We start from the raw sequence: 23948 nt of genomic DNA on the forward strand, positions 1-23948 counted from the left end.
TTATGGTGCTCAGAATTCATATGTCAAGAAAAGTCAGGTGGAAATTATTTATCTTCAGAATGCAAAAGCAGGTATTATGGAAAGTTCGAACTGTTTTTATGAGTTTGTCTGCGTATTAGTGGGAGAAGGCCAACGTTAGGATTTAACCATGGAAAAGGAATGAATACAGGGTGGGGGTAAGTGTGTATGAAAGGGCTGAGTACTGACCTAACTTGTGCTCATTTAGAATTTACTATTTTGTATCTATGTAGCCTGCAGGAGGGGAAGGGGAGAAAAGGCAATGACAATTTAGCTAAAACAGTAATTTTTTTTTTACTTCAGATAAAGAAATGCATGTTTGCATTCCTGAGCACTGTATCGCAACAAAAGAGGATGTTCAGGAATGCACTAGGAGAATTACGAAATGATTATGTGCATAGCTGAGATTTACCAGGAGAATTGTGGAATTCTCCTCCAGACTGAGAAACTGTTGTGAGAGGAAGAAATTGATTTTTTTTTCTATATGGCTGGCCTCAACATTTTGATAAACAAACACAAAGCGTTTGTCATGTTACCCTCTTTAAATGATGACAAAAGCATTAAAAAGGGGAAAAAAATTACTTTGAAATATTTTTTTCCGTAATAGACTTTTTCTAATACAATTATTTTATTTGAAAAAGCTCTCCTGGTTGTGTTTCCTTTCCGCTTTGCAAAATAAGGAAAATGTCTGTTTAAAACACAGGAATTTTTCCATCAATTGAAAACTACAAAATTTAGCAGTATTACATATAAAATTGACAATGACATTAAAAAACTGCTATGAGTTTGTATTACACAAAGGAGCCCTTTACAAAGGCTGGAAAACAACATTTTGAGGAGAAACAATATCATATTTCTCCCAGTTATAGGATGTATTTCACACCAGCAGTCTCTGGATAGGGTTTTTTCCAGGGCAGATCCAGATGCCAGGTTTCATTTGTATGTTTAAGCACAGCATATTGCCCATTATCTTTATAATAAAGGCTGACTTTAAATAAGAGTACTGGAAGCTGCATGTAACCAATATGAAAGTGTATGCTGCAATGCCTCCTTGTGTCCCAGTTTCCCAAGCATCCACCCTGGGACTGGCTTGGAGCATGCCGTGGCTCCTGGCCAGCCCGTAAACCCGTGTATCCTTCCTGCAGAAACTGGAGCACAGGAACACAGGTGAAGTGGTGCATCCTGGGTCTCATCTTGACATCCTGGACCTGCGACATGACTGGAGAAGTGTGCACTTGAGCTTGGGAGTGGGAAAGTGTCCCTGGGCTGATATTTTATGAAGATACAGAGAAATAAGCATTGATACTTTTGAAGTGAAATAGAATAGCATAGCATAACAAACATAGATTAGACTAGAGTAGACTAGACTGGATTAGACTAGAGTAGACTAGACTGGATTAGACTAGACTAGAGTAGACTAGACTAGACTATTTCAGTTGAAGGGACATACAACGATCATCTAATCCAAATGCCTGACCAAATCAGGGCTGACCATATTAAAGCATATTATTAAGGGCATTGTCCAAATGACTCTTAATCACTGACAGGTTTGTGGCATCAACCACCTTTCTAGGAAGCCTGTTCCAGTGTTTGACTACCCTCTCAGTAAAGAAATTTTTCCTAATGTCCAGTCTAAACCTCCCCTGATGTAGCTTTGAACCATCGCACGGTAATGAAATAGTGCCTTGTCCTTAAGCTTTTAGTTTGATTTAGTAGAACTGCTTCTGGAATGAGGCATAGTTTTACGCTAAGTACTAAGTTCTGGTTGATATACGTGGAGTGGAATTTACTGGACTTTGCTTGGGTTAGGACTCTCTTGAGTGAAATGACTAGCCTAAACACTAGGCTCTTCTTTTTAGTATTGGAGAGGATTGTTCAATTCCAGAGGAGAATTTGTTTTGTCCTAAGATAAGTCAGATGAATTATCTTCTGCGGGTGCTTATGGCTCCCTAATAACTCTAAAGGAAAGCTCTGATGACTAGCTTAGCAACTAACATTTAGATACTTAATGTTGAATCAGAAGATGCTGGCGTGGAGACTTTACTCTCTTTGATGTGGTCTTCAGTAGGAAGGTGGTGAAAAGAGAGAAATATAAGAGAAATTTCAGAAATGTTCATGTTCTGAAGATACACAGTTATGAGCTAAATCGGTGAATCATAATATGATGAGCAACATGTCCAGTATCCGAAAAACAGCAACCAGTGCATTTTCTTTTAGAATTGACTTGGTATAATATTACTAATACTACTAATGCTACTAATATAAATTAAACAAAAAGATCAGATATAATGCATAGCAGGTATTGATTATTAACCTCAGAAAATCTCTACAAGCTGAAAGTGAACAATGTTTTCCTATAAACAAGTGAAAGTAGTATTTTCATACAGGTCATAAAAGGCCATCTTTTGGAAATGAGCATCCGACTTTTGGAATAGCTAAGCACCCACACTTTTATGAGTGGCAGAAGGAACTGCAATTGTCACTCTGAAAACTGGCTGTTATTTTTAATACGTGGAGGAAAGCACACGGCAGAATAGAAAGAAATCAATATCTAATATATTACTATGTAACTGTATGCCAAACCAATATTAGAAATAGAGTACTGTAAAAAATAAAATAAATATTACAAGGACAGAGAGAAATAAAAGAGAAATATTACAGGACCAAAAATAAATCCATATTGAGTATATTTATCTACATTCCAAATCCAAATCTGCCTTCCAAATCAATACCAGAGATAGACGACTAGTGTGAAAAGAACAGAAATATTGCCAGGATGGAGAGAAATCCATACTGAGAGTGTTTATCTGCATTCCAGAACAATATTGGAGAGAGCCTGAAGTCAGATATTTGTAATATTCCATTTAATCTAATTTTACATTATAGCATCCAGAGTTTAAAAGAAACTAAAAATTGAATAACATTCTTGGAAGAGAGTAAGGTGTACCATCCAAACACACCAACTGGCTGCACACGAAGCCAAATGGTGTTCAGTATGTGCATTCCAATACTCTGAATCAATGCAGTTCTGCTGCTACCTATAAATACCACTTACATTTTTACCCTATCGCCTCTTTCTCACTTGCAGATGCTGGATTGTTTCTAAATTAATTACAGCTGCTGAAAGGAGAGGCAGTAATTTTATTTATGCTTCAATTTATAATATCTGCTGTTCATAACCCTTTCGGCACAAGGAATGAAAGGACCACTGGTAGGTACCTTTAGGTAGTAATGCTTTGCAGTGGGATACTGAGATTCCCGGCATCAGGAGGCAGCTTTAGCAGTGACTCAACTACTACCAGTGCTGTCATAACCACTGCTTAAGTAAGACAACATAATACAAGAGAGCTAAAATGTGTCCCTGGATATGAGAAGAAAATGGCATTTTTCTTGTAACTGAGCCTGACATCAGAGTTAGCAATGCAGCTACGTTAGTTGTTGGTCTGTGCTTCTCCGCATGAGGAACAGACGCATAGGCTCTTTAAGCAGCAGCAGAGGGGAAAAAAAAATGGAACAAGTACTACTGTTTTTTTCTGCCAAAGTTGAAAAGAAATATTGCCATTGTGGTAGCCTATTCCCTCACATCTTTATTCCTTTTCCTCCTCATGGCTTTTCAAAACAGCAGTAGTAGTGACACGTAATTAGAAAAAGCAGAAACTCATCATATAAACATTGTGCATAGGTTATTCTAGGATGTTTCCGATAGACCAGATATATGGTGGTTGTGGTCAGTCAGTGCTAATAAGGCAACGTATTTCTCACATGACATTTTTTCAGTGTAAAACTGCAACTAACTTCCCTCACATGAAACAATTTGCCTTTTGCTTTGACCACTGTGACACATGAAATGCCTACAGGATAAATCGATGATCTGCCATGTGTCAGTAGTAAACAATGACAGGAAGATTATTTAAAGGGCTGTATGAATAAATTAGGAAAAAACCTCAATGTAAAACTGCTCTTTCCCCCTGCTTTCCTTCAGGCCCTCTGTCTATACACTCTTCTTCTACCTTAATTTCAGATGAAGATTTATAGGAATAATACACATGCATACAGTGACTAGCAATACCTTGTGGTTCATAAAAAGGATGCGATTACAATATAAGTAAGTGCGCAGACTGTAGCAAAATATTACCCATGGAAAAGAGTGATTGCACTTGTGACAGCCTCTTTGTTGCTATGGTATCTCTTTCCATGCCTTTGGCTAATCTGTCACTAAGAGAAATTTGCAGCTGTCTCAGCATGTTTCTCATTGCTAACTCAGAGACCCACTGTATCTAATCTGTCATTAACATAGCAATAAGTGGTACGCACACATTTTCCTAAAAATACATACAAGTTTCAGGGGGCAAATGAGGTGGTAAGGGAAATAGAGTGACATTTTCTGGGGTAAAGCTAGCTTTTTATATTAGTCAGTAGTTATTGTTTTGATCTAGCATCACAATTCTTTTATATAGAAGCTCTGTATTTTTTGTAGGGCACCTAAACATTAATCTTTTGGGACACTTGGACATTTTGATGAAAATAGTTAGCATTCCAGCCAACACATATTACAAGGAATCATCAGTATTCAGGGCTATGCAATTCACTGATTTTCTTAAACACAGCTGCTATATACCAAATTTACTTCATTAGCGTGGTGTGCCTAGTTCTACCCTGTGAAAAGGTTCCTGTTGCAAGCCTACATTTGACATGAGTTTAGGCGTACTGCTTGATGACGTTCATTTGTAGGTCACAGAAATCTAGACAAGTCGTAGTCCTTTCCCCAAAGACAAATGTACATAAAAATACCCACAAAACACAAGTTAAGGTGAAAAGGATTAAAAGAGGAAATGCTGTCGTGTGAAATGTTATAAGCAAAGTCACAGACTGAAAAGTCAGTTGGGCAGGTAAAGATAATCCAAACATTCAACTCCCAAGAAATTTTCAGTCTCAAATTTTGTTTAGTTCTGTTCTGACTGAGTCCTATGGATACTGATATTAAGAACTGAAAATGAGAAACATCAAAAGAAAGAATGGGTTAAAGACGATATTCGTAGGTATCTCTATTTGGGAAGGAGGGAGCCTGTTAATGCATTACTTGAAAGAGAATAATTTCTAAAACCATAATAGTATTTTTATTTTATTATTAGCAGCTTTTGTGTAGAAGGCTTGCAATTTTTCATTTTTTTTCAGTCCATTGCTGCATCTCCTTGTGAATACACTGTCTTGTCTGTAGCTATTCAGAAGGGTTACTCTCATTTTTTTGTGAATAGACACACTGTACCAATCATGAGAAATGAAATCTTTTGCAATCCCTTCATCACACTCACAGACTGTTAGTAATTTATGCTGTGGTTTATACATTTTTATGAGGGAATAGCTTTTCCTAAGGTAAGACTGTTGCTAGCATCCATTGTAAAACATCATTTTAGCTGCAGAACCTGAAAATTGACAGAAATAGTCTGAAATCAAAGGAAAATGTTTCTGCAATATTTAAAGAAAATGAAAATGGATTTCAGTTGCATGTCATTAATTAACTAATCAGTGATTTTTGCAAGCATTTCTTTCTTCCACATGGGAATCCTCCACTCCATCAGTCCAGCCAAGAGGTTTTCTGCCTTTGTCCCAAAAGATTCAACTTGTGATTTATTTTTTTTTCTTTTCTTTTTCCCTCCAATTTGTCTTTTGCTGGCATGTTTGAGATACTGACCTCATGTCTGAAGAATAATTTTCTGCCTCTGTGATGGAAAATAAGAATGAGTTTTGAAGGCTGTATGTAAATTACTGGTTTTCTCCACTTCTCCATGAAGTGGAAAAGTCCTGACACTGAAATAAAAGATGTTGCCACTCTGATTTCCAGCTCCATTCTGCCGGTCTCTTTGCCCTTCCACAGCTGTGTTAGAAGGGCTCTTTGAATATCTAGCAGTCCTTTTTAGTTTTCCCGGAAAATCCTTGTCAGCTTCTACTACCTCACAAGTTACCATATAGGAAGATGATACTTAAATGCCAGTATTGTGTGAGTCATGCTGGCATGCTCTACAACTAGTGCTTCTTCCTTGCCTCACCCTCCTTTGCAGTCTGTAAGGGTTTCTTTGGATCATTTCTGCGAGTCAGAAATGATACGTTTCAGCTCAGAGGAACTGGAGCGTTCTGAGACCTCACATTACCTACTACCTAAATAGCTTCCGGCAGAACTCTTGCCTCTTGCGATGGGTATTTGACACAGGCTTCACGAGCTGTGCATCACTGCTTAGTTGCAGAACTGATATGAGGGAAGGGCAAAGTGGCCCCCAACTGTCCAAAAGGTATTACTTTCAATTCTCCAAAATCCCACCGTTTTCTTGAGGTATTTCCTTACTCATTAGGACTGTTTCTAGAAAACCCCAGAAGTACTGTCCTGTCGCAGCGCTGCTTTTCTGCCTTCTAACGGGGAAGGAAATGGATAATAATATCAAGCGGAGAAAGTCAGTCGTACAGAGCGTTATGCACAGTCGCTGTTGGAGTGAACAACTCTCAAACCAGTTGAAATCAAATTACTCAGCTACTATTCCCTTGTACAGCAAAGTGAACATGGCTGTAAATCTTACTTATTTCTCCATAAGAATAAAGAAGATAGTCCTGTCCTGTCTGAGAACTGTTCAAAATGAAGAAAAAATGGATTTCAGGCAAGAATAAGTGGAAGATTGATGTCTAGGACTAAATGAAAAAAAGAAGAGGACCAGCATAAAATTAATTTCCATAAGAATTCAAAATTGTTCGTGTTTTTTATCGCTTGTTGTTTACTCCTTCTTCCACCTTGGTGAACACGAGGTTCACCTTAGGAAAGACACTGCTGCTGTGTATGGAGAGAAGACTCCAAAGGACTTTATGTGTTCTATAAAATGGATTTTGCGCTTTCTTCTGCTGCATTATTAGCAGACATAGATGATTCCTTCTCAGGTCTAACTGTCCTGAGTATTATTCATCCCCTTCCATAACTCCAGTGAGAAATTTCACAGAGCTCTGAAGTGGAGATTCTGGGTGAAGCTACAAAATACCCAGTTCACCATGACTTATTTGTTTGATGCAACCCATAGAATTATATTGGCAAGACCTCTAAAACGAGAAGGGAACACAAGTGTGCCTCCAGTTTATGAAGATGGATACGATCTCAAGGAAACAATGGATTGTGTCTAACCAACATGTATCTACAAACTCAGTAGTAGTAGAAGATTTGAGAATTTTAATGGAGCTGCATATTTTAAGAGGTCCAAAACATCTTTGCCTCTTCAAGTTCAAGAAGGACAGAAAATATCTTACTGATGCCAGCCAGAAGAACAGCAGCTTGTTCCTTCATCTTGAATTCAAGCTTTGTGGCTCAAGAACATGTCCCTGCCAAAAGAAGACCAAAAGACTTTACCTCTGCTTGTGCTGTTACCAATTCAGACAGATGCCCTGAAAAATCAGAGTAGTTGTTCTTCTGGAATTCTGCAATCCCTCTGTTCTACCTCTGTGTCATCTTTTCAGAGTGACCTTGGAAAATGAGAGCATAGCAAATTTATCATCTTCAAGGCATCATTCTAGTTTTTAATTATTATTGTTCAACATTTTCAAAGTATGAAAAAGGAACAGGAGACTTCCTCCTAGAATGCAACTTGGCAAATTTGAAGCTGATTACTTGCAAAGCCAAATTATTTTTGGAGGGTCATTCAGGAAATTACCAGAGTCCTTTTTCTCTCTCTTGACCTTAAAGCAAATCATTGCCACTTACATTCCTGAAATTTGAAGGCAACAACCTCTTCAGAGCTGTCAGTCTTTGCTTCATGACTTGAGATTTTAGAATACCATTCTCTAATTGTGATTAACTTCATTCATACTTAGCTTATCTTGGGTGACATACTAGTCAGAAGATAATGAGAAGATGCAGGTTTGAAGACAACTGGCCAGGTTCTTTAAGAAAGACAAGTTAAATTGGATACCAACGCAGGTTCTTAGTTAAATTTCTAGAGTTAATTTTTTCCTTTGACAGGATACATCTTTTCTGTGTACTGTGAAGCTCAAAAAAAGTATCAAGATGACCCCCAGTACAGAGGAGTTATAGGAAGTTGTAACTTTCACCTGAAAATCTCCATAATACTCAAGCCAGAAGATATTTCAAATCAGTTCAGACATGATGCTAGTAACATGCATCAGTTTATCATGAATTCAGGGCAAATGCCAGGAAAAAGCATCAAAGCCATCATTTTACGGAATTAATACCCTATTGTTATGCTATCTTATTTGAAGAATGCCACAGGAATTTGTGACCAATTACATGTAAAAAACACAAGAGAATGACGGTGAAATTTTGTCATCTACACGCAACGTCAGGCATGGATAGTGGATATGGTCTCTGTTTTGTGTTTAATTTATTTACTTATTGAATTGACAGTACTAGTTGCTCTTTTCGCTTCTTTTTCTCTGGTGACCAAGATGACTGCAACTAGTAGTTGTGAATCATCAATGATAATCTTGACTACTTCTGAGTGACCCAGACTTTATGTATTTTTCCCTGGGCAATGAGAAATCCTTCTAATTGTTCATCTATGACAGCTTTTAGGTGAAAAACCTTGAATCTTCCTTTTCCCAGGTTCTATTGAAACTTGAGACAGGGTGACAAGGATTTTCCTGAAATCCTCCAAATCTTCCACCTTTCTGCTGTTTCTTATCTGTATTAGAGTGATGGCGTGATGGGTACTCATACTGGAGAAAGTTAAAATTAGATTCCCTAAAATAATTTTATATTCTCTGAATGGGTACCCACTACTCTGTCAGCACCCACTACTTTGGCTAAAACTTCTCCAAGCATGGCAAAGTCTTTTCTTCGTGTGGAGATTCTAAATAGATGGAAAGAGAGAGGAAAATGATCGAAGGGTTTCAAGTTGATGACTGATTCATTGCTTTTAAACATTTTTTTTTCCTGCCTGGATATTGCTCTGCTGTTTTCTAACTTGTTTTTTAGTTGTCTTATATTCCCTCAGCTGTGGCAGTATTCCTGGAGCCAAATGTGAGTGCACTACCTCAAAATGCCAGCAGTGGAAGCTGGTAAGCAAGTGGGGAAATATCACCAGAGGAATCTCTGAAGCTTGGGACAAAGGCAGAAAACACATCAGTACTGCACTAACAGAGCAGCAGGTACCCTCATAGAGAAGATAAAATTACAGGTAAGGAAATAATTTCCATTTCTATTTTGATCTTGTCCAAATGGCTTGTTACTTCCCATTCAAAATCCCAGAAAAATTAACACACCATAAACATCTGAAGAAGAAAAAGATACCAAATGTAATGAATTTAGACTACTTGATTTTTTAGTGGGGAAAATTTCAAGTTCAATCTTACCCAATTTCTGGAAAAATATATTAAAAGATGAAAATCCGTTATACCTATTTGGCAGTTTAAAACCTCAACCTAGTTTTAAAACAAGGCTGGTTTTTTTTGGGGGGGGGAGTTGTTTTTCCATTTTTAGAATATTAAACACAGGAAACCACTTGTTACAGGTTTTCCTTTCCAGTCAAGAACAACAGTAGGCTTTTCTTTAGGTATTTGAGATCTGACAAAGCCAAAGACAGAAGGACTCTGTTCCCATCCCTCCTTCTCCATTTACTTTCTCACAATTGGAAGGGTAGCATGACTTTTTATTATGCTTCAGTTTCCTTATCTGTAAAAAGGAAGGAGGTTGTTTTTATCTCCCACTTGAGATGACTAGATGGAATAAGTGGTGTAAAAGGGAAGAAAATTACATTTATTTAATTAATTGTCTTGCAGTCTTTTATGCCGCCATGCTGCAGTCCCACTGTGGAGTTGTGATCACCACAAAAACCTCAAGAGGATATATCCTTGTCTGAATTGCTACAGTTATTTTCTGTTACAGAAAGTAAAATAAGGGTTTTGTTTAAGTCTTCTTTTAATATAAAATTTTTGTCTGTAATTGAAAAATTTTGTGAAGTTAAAACACTTCTACCATAAACTTAATTTCTCTGTTGAGTTTCAGAAACATTGAGAAAGTTTAGGTATGGGCATTGTAGTGACATTACCTTTTGGAAGAGAATAATAATGAAGTACATTTGAAAGACTAATGAGTTAGATTTAGCCTTGACATAACTCATACATCTTTATCAGATATGCACTATGATAATTGTCCCAATGACTTGTATCAATTGAGTTTATTTTGTAGACTATCAAGTTCAAGGAAATATGAATACAGAGCCATATGAATTTGTTTCATAGTATTTAAATGTCTAGAGATTTTATTAAAGCATCAAGTTATCAAAGTTATGAGTTTAGTCTTGTAATGTATGTTTCTAATGATCTGCAGTATGCTATTTAACTTAAAAAGCCTGAAGATAAGAAAAAGGAAAATAATAACCTTTTTGTAAGCATTATTTAAAGAAATTTAGGTGATCTTTTGAGGTGTTGTGCAACCCTTTTTGGAAGCAATCATTATCAGCAGGTCCAAAAAATATCTAGATAAGGAACTAGCTGTCTGAACTGAATATTGTCTTTTGAATTGTGTCATCTGTTATTTTATGGTGTTTACTAGTGTTAGTAACCCACTAATCATAGGAATGATTACAAGTAGAGTTCTCAGGATGCTCACATTTTTCCTGCTATAAACTTTTGGGGAATTTTTGGTTTTTGGTCCTTGGGTTTTTTTTGTTGTTGGTTTTTTTGTGGTTTGGTTTTCTTGGTTTGTAAGTTTTTTTGGTTGTGTTTTTTTTTTTATTTTTTTTATTTATTTTTACTTTAAGCATATATGGGAAAGACACAATCAATTCTTTCATGTGGAAGGAATCTTATTCTGACTTCATGGCTCTTTTCTGTACCGCAGGTCTATTCACGGACTTGTTTTCAAAGAACTTTTCAATTACTGTTTTATCATAGTTAAAAATTGCTGAAATACTTGCAAAAATGACTGGTTTTTGTTGACAAATCAATGAGTTTGAATTTGAGTATGTTTAAACCTATTCTTTGGGGTTACTGTTGTATCTTGGGGGTGTTTTTGAGGCCATGCTCTTTTGCTAAGAGAAGTTTCTCTGATTCTGAAATATGTTTTTGCACATCATTTTGTACTTTTCCTTGTAAGTTAAAGAAAATTCCATCTCTCCCAGTTTTGTTTTCTGTAACTAATTCCGTAACAGTGTAGTACTTGACATGTGTTTGTTTCTTAGGCAAACGTGTAAAACTCCTCAAGTCCGAATGGAGAAGTAGAGAAAGGAGGTTTCTGCTGTGCCTGATGACAATTTTTGATTTTTCCACACACACAAAATATTCTGGCTCCACGTTGGAGCACTAGTTGTGATGAATCCTAGTCTTGGTCGGATTCTAAGGAAGGGCCAGAACGTTCGTTGAGGAATAAAGAGTCAAACCACTCCAGAAAATGTGTTCCAGCCCTGGTTTATTACTCACAGAGCAGCAGGTGTGTACAAATACAGGTTTATGCAGTATTAACAGGAATTGTTGTACCTTACTCCTCATTGTAGTTGCTTAGTTTGCTGCAGAAGCCCAGGAATCATGGCTTATTTGGGCAGAGCTTCAGGAGGGTGGTTGGAGAGACTCTGCATTGCGCTGCTAAGCAGCCTCAGTGTGTCAGTCAGATGCTTCAGGGAGCCGCTATATGTCTTTCTTCACTCACTCGCCTTTCAAAGGTAGACCCAGGTGATGAACGTAAGTTACTATCATGGGAAAGCAACAGAGGCTCTGGAGAAAACAACAGCACTTAGAAAGGAAGTACATCTTGGTAAATTCAGTTAGGTGTTGCTTTGTAGTTGAAAGCTCAGCAGCCCATACTGGATTACTTGAAATGCAGAAAAAGTTGGCAGAGGGGTATTTCCACTATATTCTTAAAATATGCTAGACGTTGTCTGTTTAATCTTAAAACCATGTTTAAGATGAAGAACTCTGCCATTTTCAGGAACGTATGCCATGCTTTAAAGTATTCTTCCTTTACCTATTTTTCTTGTCCTAACTTTAAGATTATTTGGAGCAATGGAAAGCTCAATTTACGTGTGAAAGGTTTCCAAAGCCTTTTAGTTTTAATTAAAAATTTTAACCCTGATTGTGTAGGTCTTCACTTTAACACCAAAAATCTCCTGCTGAAATCATTAAGAGCAGTGGGAAAACATGAAATACAGAATTATATACTTCAAATGGCATTTTGTGAAATGGGTTTTCAACATGTTTGTTTCTTTCTAATCAAAGGTCCAAAGCACAAGAATTATCACAAATGCAATTCTGATTAGTCACAGCGCAATAAAAGTATGAAAGAGTAAAAAGCTGTAGAGTCTGGAGGTTATCAAAGACATCGGAAACTTTTGAGCCATTTAAGTGTACTGGGAAATGTTCTGTTTAATTAATAAAGCGAGTTAGAGATGTTTGCCAAAGGACAGACCTGAGGATCTAGAATTCTAAATTGCTCCATTACAGGCTTGGGAACATGTTTAGACTAACGTTTTTCATGCTGCAGTGCCTAAAATAAAGTTAAGGGAAAAATTTATAGCTCTTGAGTCTTGGTATCGCTAGTAGGGCCGAAGTTTTATGAGCAGGAATGAAACATTTGAAGACTTGTGAAAAATGTCTATCAATATGTCACCTTCTCTAAAGGTAAATGAATCCATAGTTACCATTAAATATCTGTTTTCCAAACTCCTCACAAATCACTCCAATTTTGTCTTTTGTCATTAGCCCAAGTCAAATAGTGGTCTGTGATATTGAAACAAGAGCCTGTTTCTTAACTCACAGTTCTCTGCTGGAGTTACTTTATCAAGCATACCCTTGAAATATGGTTGAATCACCTTAACATTTCCTGGACTTTTGAAATGGTTGCTTGTGCCGCCAGAAACTTAGCACAAACACCCAAATCCACACCTATCTGCTGTTAGTGCATATGCATTTAGGTGCCCTATTGCAAAAAGGTCCTTAACAGCTCTTTTTGTCTAGCTTCCCCACTTTAGAAAATAAACTACAGGATTCTCAAGCTGTGAGGAAATGGTGAGCCTGTCCTTTGTTAACATTTGCAACGTACTTTTGAGTATCATTGGTACAAGTTAGTAGTATTAGACCAGAAGCACCTTCGGAGCTTACAAGTTGAACTGTTTCAGTGAATAAGCACGCACAAGTGGCAATGCAAACTGACATTTGCTTTCATAAGCCACGTATGAATGACAGTGCATGGCAAACACACTCTATGGATTTTGAGGTTCCAGGAAATAGTGCGCTTCCATCTGTTCAAAAGATTCATTTCCAACCTCGACCTCATTCGCAGAGGGCGTAAGTGGAAAAAATGCATTGGCAGATGTTCGTTTCTGGTTGTGTGGGCCCTTCTGTTTCTGCATTGTAATATTCATATTAGGCTTTCACTACCAAAACAAAGTTATTTATGTCATGTAAAAATATGACTGTTATAGCCCTCTTCAAGTCCATTCCTTATTAGGAAAGGTTTGCTAAAGAATCACTTTGTCGACCCTGTTTTATTAATTTATTTTTTTTGTGGTCTGTTTATGTACAGTATAAGAAGAATATAAAAATAAGGACACAAAATGGATGGAAATGTACTGCATACAATTAAGGGCTGTCCTGGTACAAGAGCTCTGTCTTATCTCTGTGTCTTGGAGGACAATCCATATCTAGGCATTTCTTCAAGCCATTTCTTAGGCCTCTTTCTTCAAGCATTTAAGAGATTCCTGTGGCATTCCCTGCATTTGGCTTATCTCTTGTTGTACATTAAATATATTCGTGAGATTCTTTTTGATTTCAAGATATTTCCACACCATTTTTGTTTCTCAAAGGCCTTTAATATTGTACCAAAGAATGCTAGGGGTGCCAAGATGGCTTTTCTTTGTCTCATGACATTCCACTTAGTTCAGGGTAAACTATTCATTACTTTAAAAAAAATAATAATTTCCTTTCTCTGCATTACGCATGTCAGGGGGAAAAAAAAAAGAAACCTTGATGATTCTTGAGCATGCTCAGATGGCACCCAGGCTATGACCACACACACAATCCTATGCAGTTTATGGAACTTTTCTAATTAAAAAGAAGGACCCCAGTATTAAGTTCCTTCTGTTTCTTGTGTTTATTTCTATTCTTTGGTGAAAATCTGGAACAGAGGGTCCATCATACGGCTGAGTCATCTGTGGAGGGAGGAATCACTGGCTTAAAAATTTCCCTCTTTCTGCATTTGCGTTGATGCATAGTCCTGACAACATTATAGTAGGCTTCCCTCCAGCACTATTCCCGACTAAATTCTGTTGTTTACTGTGCATGATGTAAGAGAAGTAGAATTGGAGTTGCAAGGCCACCCGTAGAAAGGCAAGTCGCTAACTTTCAAGTGCTTGACTTTGCAAACTCGTCTGTTTTCAATATGGATTTTCTGTATGGTTTGCGATAAACATAGAAAAAAATTGAAAGTGTTGCCAACCAAAAAAATAGTAGTGTACAAAGTTGTGTTATGCAATGTTCCTGCACACACTGATTTTAATATGTCGTATATTGTTATCTATTTTCTTCTAACATTACTAAATAATAATGAATTACATGCCTCATTTACATGTATAAACTATTCTGTAGTTAGCAAATAATTGGTGATACATTTGTTTCTCTGAAGAAATAGATTTGTACTGTACCTAATTTTGATCCTGTGATGCTTAGGTGCGTGAAAGTAAGAAGTGCTTTACTATTCAGAGAATGTTCACTCAGCCATTCTTTACATGCGATAGTCTTGATTTTCCTCCCTTCCTCTTCTCAAGCAGAAGGAAGTCTTGAGTAAAAGTATCAGACTGGGTTTTTATTGGGAATCTGTTCTTATGGAATAGATGGTATTATCGACTGTATTCATCAGCTGTGGGGATTTCACAAGTAAAGGACATTTTTCACCCATTGTCAGCAGCACTGGAATGGAGGCCGTCCAAAAAATCTCTTGAGCTGGTAGCTTTTCTAATGCGCTGCTTTTGAGATCTTTTCATCTCTGGTCCATTCTGGGTTACCCTGGCAAAAATGCTGTACCCAAAGAATGAATCTGGTTGGCACATTTAGTGAACAGAAGAAATGTGGAAAACTTCAGTTGCATTTAATTACATATTGTTGTTTTAAAATAAAACAAGTGAGTTCACATACAATTATAGCCAATTTACGGCAGCCACTCACTAATTTAAATAAAAAAGTCTGCAACTGTAGAGTAATTATACTTTAATTGCACATTTAGTACAAGAAAGTGAAGAGAGTCTAATGTGTTGTATTTATGATATAACAAGCATGTGAAAAAATATATTAGCATAAAGGGAGTAATTATGTTCCAAGAATGAACAAATTAATTCAAATCAACACCTAGGATGCTAAAGGTTTTATGTCCTTTTTTTCATTTGTATTGTTAAACAGCAGCAAAGTTAATTTTCCATACTTATTAATTATTAACTGAAAAATTGATTAGCCTTGATTTGCACCCATTCAGTGTGTTACTGTTCTCTTAGGATTTTAAAGATCGGACATGTACTGCTATCGGTCCCCCTTTTCCTATAAAGTCCTTTGGTGTAATACATTGCTTCCCAGCCACTCAAACCGTATAGCTTTTACTATATCCAAAATTAGGCATTACTGGAAATACCATCACTAGATATTAGCTAAAATTTCATTGCTTCATTATGAAATTGTTTTTAGCATCCGAGAAGTCTGTTCTCTCTCTAACATGTATGGATGTATAACTTCCATTAACATTAATGGCCGATGTGTGCTTGCATGTAACAAGTATTACCTTCTTACATAGCAAATGTGGACCGCTATGTGTGTTACTCAGAGTAGCAGTGTGTGACCTGGAAGTTAAGAGGAAAAAAAAGAAAAAAAGAAGAAAGAGGGCAGGTGGAATAATAAAAAATCTGGCAAGGGAAAGCAATTAAAAACTCCAATCGTGTAATTGTAAAAACTAGGAATATGCAGCTGGACTTCCTGTGCAGGCTGTATAAACAAAATGACCTTTGTGTATGATTAGATACTTGTTATAGAGCAGAGGTTTGAATGGCTATCTGACTTTTTTTTTTCTTTATGTCACCTATTTTTTGTATGTAACAATATATGTTGCTTTTATAGGGATTTTTTCACCACACAATTGTAGAGCTAGATGGGGGGAGCAGATATAGGCCTGCAGATTATGATCTCACTGGGTTTCTTTATGACTTAACACATTTGCACTTCCAAACAGCTATGTAACTGAGCAGTCATGTATTTGTGAAAATGCTAGCTGCAATTTATTACCTTAGCCCATGCATTGGCAGAGCTGGATGTAACAGAAATAATAAATCACAGAATGGTTGAGGTTGGAAGGGACCTCTGGAAGTTGTCTTGTCCAACCTCCCTGCCCGAACAGAGCCACCTAGAGCAGGTTGCCCAGGACCAGATGGCTTCTGGATATCTTCAAGGATGGAGACTCTACAACCTCCCTGGGCAACCTGTGCCAGTGCTCAGTCATCCTCACAGTAAAAAAAGTGTTTCCCTGGTTTCCAGGGAACCTCCTGTGTTTCTGTTTGTCCCCATTACCTCTTGTCACTGGGTACCACTTGAAAAGAACCTGGCCCCGTCTTCCTTGCACCCTCCCTTCAGGTATTTGTACACATTGATGAGATCCCTCCTGAGCATCTTCTGCAGCTCTCTCAGCCTTTCTTCCTATAAAGGTGCTCCAGTCCCTTACTCACCTTAGTGACCCTTTACTGGACTCTCTCCAGTAGCTCTATGTTTGTCTTGTACTGGGGAGCCCAAAATTGGACACACTACTGCAGGTGTGGCCTCACCAGTGCTGAGCAGAGGTGAAGGATCACCTCCCTTGACCTGCTGGCAATACTTTGTCGAATGCAGCCCATGATACCATTAGCTGCCTTTGTGGCAAAGGCGCATTGCTGCATCATGGTCAATTTGGTCTCTCAAAAGTCATCCAGTACCCTCTCTTTCTAATAGCAAAGGTCTGCTCTGTGGGTACGTTGGCAGAATAGAGAATTCAGCTGAGTTCCAGGGACTGCCTGTCCAGTTGTGCCTCTGAGGAAACTGTCCGCTGGTTCTTGGATTTGGTCTGTTCTGTTGTTTGGAAAAGTAAGAAGCTTTGACCTTGCATCTACTTGGCCTCTTTGCGAGTCTCACAGCCTTTGATCTGTCTTCCGTGTGCTTTGCATCAGCTGATTTACCACAGTTTTTATATATATATATATATATAAAGTGCAGCTAATAAAAATCCACCTGAAGATAGGATCAGAAGATGTGTATTTTACATTATGTAGCTCAGTGGCACCTGGGTCCATGAGTAGAATTCCAGCTTGTTACAATAAAGCAAAAAATAAATAACAATAAGATGCTGTGTCAGCCTTTTGAGCTTTGGTGCAGGGCACAGAAATATGTTGCCTGACTTTTAAATTAATTCTTCATTATTTTTTCAGGCAATCTTCCACTGTAGAAGGGGCCACATGAGGCTGTTTCCAACAGCAAGAACAAAACAAAACAAGAGCAGTGTAATAAATAAACCCATGTATCATAAAAATCACAAAGCACAATTCTATTATTGCCTTCTTAAGTGCAGTTCCTAGAAACAACTTGGTGGAGAAGGCAGACCGGAGTAATGAAGTCCTTGAACAGTCCTTTTAATATTCTGCTCTACGTTTGTGCTCTGCAGAGCCGACGAGAGCTGTATGCAAACAGTTTTGCTGAGGGCAAAAGAATGTTTCATCATTAAGGAGCATGACCCTTCTCTCTGTGATCAAAATGAAAAGCATGTGCCCCTTGATGTCATAAAATGTTATTGTGAGCGGTCCAACGGGTTGTTCCTCAAGAGTTGGGATGTTGTCCCCTGACACGATTTTATATTAAAATGTTACATGATCATTAATTGTATCCACTGACACAGCAGAAATATTCCTCAGTTATGTTTCTTTGATATGATGGATTATTTTTTTTCTTTTAATGTTTAAAATCCAAATCAGACACAGGGAAAGTCCAATTACTGTGAAATGCTTTGTCTCCCACTCTTTCTCTGTGGTCCTTCTGTTCCACTCTTGTTTCATGTTAGGTTGGGTGAAACCACTCTAAGTAAACTCCTTGGTAGTTATTTTATACCTTGTGAATAACAGGATCTATTTATCTCTTGTTTATGTATGCATGATTTTTGTCCTGTTTCTCCATGAAGTGATTATTGCTTGCAAAGATGCATTTAGCCCTTAACAGGACATTGCATTTTAAAGTAGCATGCAAAGAACAGAAGAATACATCTCCAGTATCAGTCACTGTTATACTCAATGGCTAACATTTTAAAAGCATAGTTGTTACCATGCTTGCTCTAACATTAAAACAGATGAACAAAATACAGAAATTTTCCTTGAAACCAATGCTTTGGACGTTTGTGGGTCGGTAATTTGTGACCTTCACATTTTTTTATTATGTTTTTAAGCATGGTCACATGTCAATTTCTCTTTGTCAGATCCAATTCCAGCAAAGCACTTAAACACACAATTTAACTTGGGGAGCAATCCCATCTAATGCCATTGTGAATTATTCACTTATTTAAAAACAATTGGAAGAGCTTTGCTGGACAGAGATCTACTTCAATCTCAGTTTCCAGTACTTCATAAGTAAATTCTCGATGTACAGTTTTGATTTTCTGATTTTCTTTTTCTTTACAGGTAACCCGATAGCTAAAGACAAATCAAGTCAGTCTCAAGGCTGATAACATTAAATACAACATATAGGAATTTCATTCCTCCAGGCAATCCTTGAAGTGAAATTTTATACTGCTGGGTGTATCCTTCAGAGCCAATTGTTTCAATGAGAACCTGGCTTGTAATCAGCAACAGCCTTGATATCAAAACTACTGGAAAGTTATTTTGAACTTCAGTGTCACAAAGATTTCAACTGTTTGAACTGTGTACACTTGTAAAATTGCACTTGCTGAGGAATTTGCAGCTGTAATCACAAGAGCTGATATTCAAAAGGTGCAGAAAAGCAGCAATCTTTTGGATTCTCCATTCCAGACTGATGGCTTTTCATCTTGATGAAGTCAACCTCCAAAATGTATTGGTTCCTTCTCACTAAAATGATCCCTGGTCTGCTGTTCAGATTGCTGGTGGGACTGCACACTGCTTTAATTAAATTTCTGTTGCAGAAATTGTCCTCTGGCATGGCGCAGTTTTAGACATTTTTATTTGTATTCTAATCTTGGAGCTCTCAAAGGTACATATTTCAACATCTTGAAGTTGCTTTTGTTATAGGAATGGAAATATATATCCATTGTTAATAATTATTGTTGACAAGTAATAGTTATCTGAATACATCAGTCATATTAGAATGTATAGTCAGGTTGACATGTTTCCCTAAGGCTAACCACCTACTGCAGCTCTTCGGCAGTTAAAAAAGTAGTGGTCAAAACTCAATTACCACTTCCATTATAAGGCATTTTATACCTTTAAGATATACATTTCCATTTGGTTTGAAGGAGATGGGTGTTCCTGGTATGTACTTTACTTTCCCAACCTTTAATTGATTGAAATTCATGCTAAGCAGTCAATTTCATCCCTTTTTATAAAGATAGGCAGGGATGTAAATGAGTTTTGCAATTATGAAATTGGATGGTAATCATTCAGAATTTTTGTCTTTTTATTAAAAAATAAAATCTCTTGCTTGAACCTAAGTACTGTTGGATGCTTATGTAGATGTCTGCTCAGTCTGTTTGCTATAAAGGAAAAAAGACCTAGTGCCCTCCCAGATTTACAGTTTGTGGGTATTTTGCTTGCTTACAGTCATCCAATTCAGATCTGATCCTTGCCAAAATCGCATTTACTTTTTAATTTTTTGTTTCAGTAGCAATTTTCAAACTTTGTGATGTGCTGTTACATGAAAAAAGATCCTCAATATTTAAAGGCCTTAAGCATCTACGAGCTTTTTTCTAAGTTATTACAGAATGTATAATTTTATACTCCGTTTAATGTATATTGTACCACCTGTAATATGGATACAACAGAAATTTGGCGATTCCTTGTAGTGACGCTGCATAAGCATGCTGCCTGGAGAGGGTGAGGGAGCTCTGACTGTGTGCTTTGGTGCATTGGAATGAAAACCACACACAGTTAATGGTAGGCAAAACTATATAGGGGCGAGCTTATTTAAAGAAGTCCTGTGTGGTTACCAGACTCCCAGAAAAAGAGGGAAGTGATTTTATCATTACAAGCCATTGACATGGCTAGGTAGTTATATATTAAGTTCCATGATGGATGAACACCCTGGAGTGCTCTGCCTGTCACAGTAGCCCCTGCTGTTCCAAAACCATTTCATTACCTCTGCTGTATTATTGCACAGGAGAGCTTAAATAAAATAAATGACTGTTGGGAATAAAATTGAGAAGTATCTTCTATCATTCTGCTGAGAAATAATAAAAAATGTTGGCAGGGAAAGATATTCTTTTCTGATTAAAATTTAATTAGGGTAAACTGTTTGTAGCAGCCAGTAGGTATCTCAGTATTTTAGGATGGATTAATATTGTACGGATTTGTGCTAACCGGTGCAGGACAGAAGGTAGCATCTTAAAGAAATTGTCCGGGACAGTGCAAAGTGTAAATGTGCTGTTTTGTAAAATCTGAATTTGGCCTCTCTTTGGTCAAAACTCTACATCATGCTTCTCAATAATTGTTTTCTTTGTTTCTTTGTTCTTAAACCAACACTGAAGATACTGTATTATATACAAGTGTAACACATGCATATCAATAAGTGAAAATAAATGGATTTTCAAATATACTGAATAGATTATCTGCAGTAGATTAATGTTGTGAATATTCATAACAAGTGAATAAAATTGTAATATAAAATAGAGTTCCCTGTATGGATGTGCGCTTTGGAGATCTATTCTGTTTACCCATGGAACAAAATATTTTTTTTTCAGTGAATAAGAATCTCAAGGGTTATATTAATTTTGTATTTCTTCTGTAGAGCTGGGAATATCTCCTACCGCTTTGAAAGGTCCTTTTCCAAAGGAAACTGATCTCTAGCACAACTGTTCTAGCATTGTCATGGGAAATTCTGGTGGGCGTACTGTTCTTTTCAGGCCAGACTGAATAAATTTTTTTTTTCTTCACAAAATGGGAATCCTGAAAAATTCTATTTTTGACCTTTTCAGTAGCAAGAGAACATAGTAGAAATTTCTGAAAATGTTTCAGGTTAATTTGTTGAACAGTTTAAAAGGAAATAAATAAAGCCAGTTCAATCGTGCATCTTGAAGCGAGCTGGACACCATAGTTCAGCTATCCATAGTGCCTGGTTTTGTGCTGCCTTTAGAAAAGGAGTACAGGTGACTAGATCAGCTCTGGGCATTCATGTTGTAGGCACATGAAGACGAATCCTGCTTCAGTTACTCCTGTATTCCACGTATACTACTTCCCAGATAATTTGATATACCCAGTCTCATCCGATTGCAAAGATGATCAGGCATTATAATCAGAGGGAAATCCATGTTACCCTTTGAATTCAGTAATCTGGGTTCCTATTCTGCAGTTGCGTGCGTCAGCGCATCACCAGGGAAAGACAATACACTGCTTTGTTCAGATGTTTCAAAATGAAATGTATTGGAGCAGTTCAACAAAGCAAAAAGGAAATCCTGATATGAGTCTTAATAAAAAAAAAAATTCCAAATCAGCTATAATTAATCTAAAGTAGAGCTTAAAAACATTCAAGACTATATCTTGATTTCATCTGGCTTACTGGTCATAAGTAAGTGCTAACCTTTGAAACAGCACTGCTGCAGATGCCACTGTTACTACCTTTAAATCCACCTGTTATCCTACATCCTTTAAATCTTCCTATCTATGCTATATCTTTTAAATCTTGGCTCCTCCAGCTCTACTCAAGAATGGAACTTAACTGGTATACGGTTTCAGTGCTTCACCAAGCCAATGCAGCTCTGTTTTGTGTAGAATCTATATGCTTTAAAACGGGAGACAGAGTGCATCAGATAGATTTCTTTTGAAACTAAAAGCACATTATGTTGTTAGGTTTCATAAAAATATATGCAGGGTCTTTTTGCTCATTATGATTGTACATCTGGCTTTTACAATTTCCAGGTAATGCATGGATGTCTCTGACAACAAACCAGAAAGATGTGATTGGCATCCTTTTGTGTTGATTTACTGCCTCCTCCTTCATGACTTGAATTTTACGCATCTGTTGTTAACCAATTTATTGGCAAGGAAAAGGAGCACAGTTTTGCTTTGTAATAGAAGTGTTGCTTTAACCTCTAGTTTCTTTTTGCCAATAGTTAGATAGCTCTGTATCAAACATGCTACATCTGAACAATCTGATGGTATTGCGTGATTTCTCTGGGGTATTAAACTGAATAATGAGAATTAACTAATCACTTTGTTAGTCTTTATAACACAGTTTTTATCCTGAGAAACTTTTCTGTTTGTTCTTTTACAGAATGAGAAAACATTTCCAAATTACGTCTTTGATCTTGTTTCTGTAAGAGGTTATGTAACTTTCTGATAGCACTTTACAGTCAGTCATTGCAAATATTTTAGCAAAAATGTCTTCTGTGGCTGTTTGTTTTGCATCTACTATATTCATCTGCACTGCTTATGCGGTGATTGCAAGAGGTAGTATATGAAAAGGCTGAATTTCCCACAACTTTCTTTTGACAGGTGATGACAAGTGTTGCCAACATCTCTTAATCCACAACTAACTTAAGACCATCTGGCAGGAGGACCACTGGCAGTGAAAGCTGAAAGCTAATGTATAAGGGAATGAATAAGCTGCTTCTTTCTCGGACTGCTGTTAGTGGGATGCCAGGCTAGGCAAAACCGTTGGAGTATGCTTTCATCAACAGAGATGTAGGTTCTGGGGATGTGGATCCTGCATGGGAGCACCGGGGCACAGTCGCCATTCTGAAGCTGGGGCTGTGGTGGTGACAGCAGGTCTTCAGGCCTGGTCTGTAGAGTGGTGGAAAGGTCTGTCTTGTGTGTCTCTGGGATTTGCTCCAAGGCCAGACTGCAGGCATGGCGAGGTGCCTTGGTGATTTCAGTGGGGTTTGGGTAAGGCCTTCAGCTGCCATTGAGAGTGTCCAGCATTTTGCTCAGAAAATTCTGAATAAGCAAGTTTATTAAAGTTCACATGCTGCCCCTATTCAGGTTAATGTTTAAAGAACGATTTTCAATCCCTCCTTGCTACTACACAGGGAATTCTGTGGCAATAGGGAGTGAAATCCAGTTATTCTGTGATAATAGATTTTCTTGTTTAAATATCACTGATCACATCAATATTAGCCATGACTAAAATACTTGAAACATGTCTGGTTTTCAGTTCTGAAAACCAGTTTATTGCCCAACTAAGTTCAAGAAATAGTTTGTGTAGTAGAAATATTATTGCCCATATGTAACCCTAACTGTAAAAGCTGTATATTATGCTCATATTATATTATGTATATATAATATATATATTACATAAAAAAGCTCTTTAAATTATGTTTATATTCATAACTGTAAAATTCTGGCTAGATCCTGGTTAGATAACAGCAGGGCCATTTTTTTTTCCCCTGTAACATTGAGGTAACCTAAAGACCCTGTGGTTTGGGATTTACGGCTTTGCTTTCACTGCTTCAACTGCACAGCGGGGAAAACAACATGTAAAAGTCTTTATGTTAGTCACATTGCTAGGACATTTTTCTTGAATATGATGAATGGGTGGAGTTGCAAGTTTACTCCATATCAGCATTTTGGTTGAATCTCTTGATCTCTTTTCTCCTTACTGTCATAACAAGCATGACAAAAACTAAACTTGAATTTTCCAGCCTTATGCCTTAGTATTTAGATCTGATATCCAGAACTCACAAAACATACACAAGTTGTTTGAGGTGCTATGTCTCCATATAAGGGACGTTTTTTAGTCTGTTTCTCTCTTTATGATTAATTCTGGATGCCTTGCCAATA

At 37.3% G+C, this 23948-nt stretch overlaps 1 protein-coding gene across 3 annotated transcripts in view; it reads left to right on the forward strand.

Moving 5' to 3' along the window:
* TAFA2 (TAFA chemokine like family member 2) overlaps nucleotides 1-20359 on the forward strand; it is a 194875-nt gene extending 174516 nt beyond the window's left edge. The window contains exons 5-6 of one of the 3 annotated variants that reach the window (XR_008464536.1): nucleotides 11187-11434; nucleotides 18666-20359. Coding sequence is in view for 2 of the 3 variants with exons in the window: in XM_054189087.1 (XP_054045062.1) it covers nucleotides 8981-9067 (87 nt within the window). In the remaining variant the exon portion in view is untranslated. Of the gene's footprint in view, nucleotides 1-8980; nucleotides 9241-11186; nucleotides 11435-18665 lie in introns of those variants that run through there. The other 2 variants (XM_054189088.1, XM_054189087.1) reach the window with 2 other exon arrangements.
* Nucleotides 20360-23948: the final 3589 nt, after the last annotated feature.

The sequence above is a fragment of the Rissa tridactyla genome, chromosome 1 (assembly GCF_028500815.1).
Source record: "Rissa tridactyla isolate bRisTri1 chromosome 1, bRisTri1.patW.cur.20221130, whole genome shotgun sequence".
NCBI lineage: Eukaryota > Metazoa > Chordata > Aves > Charadriiformes > Laridae > Rissa > Rissa tridactyla.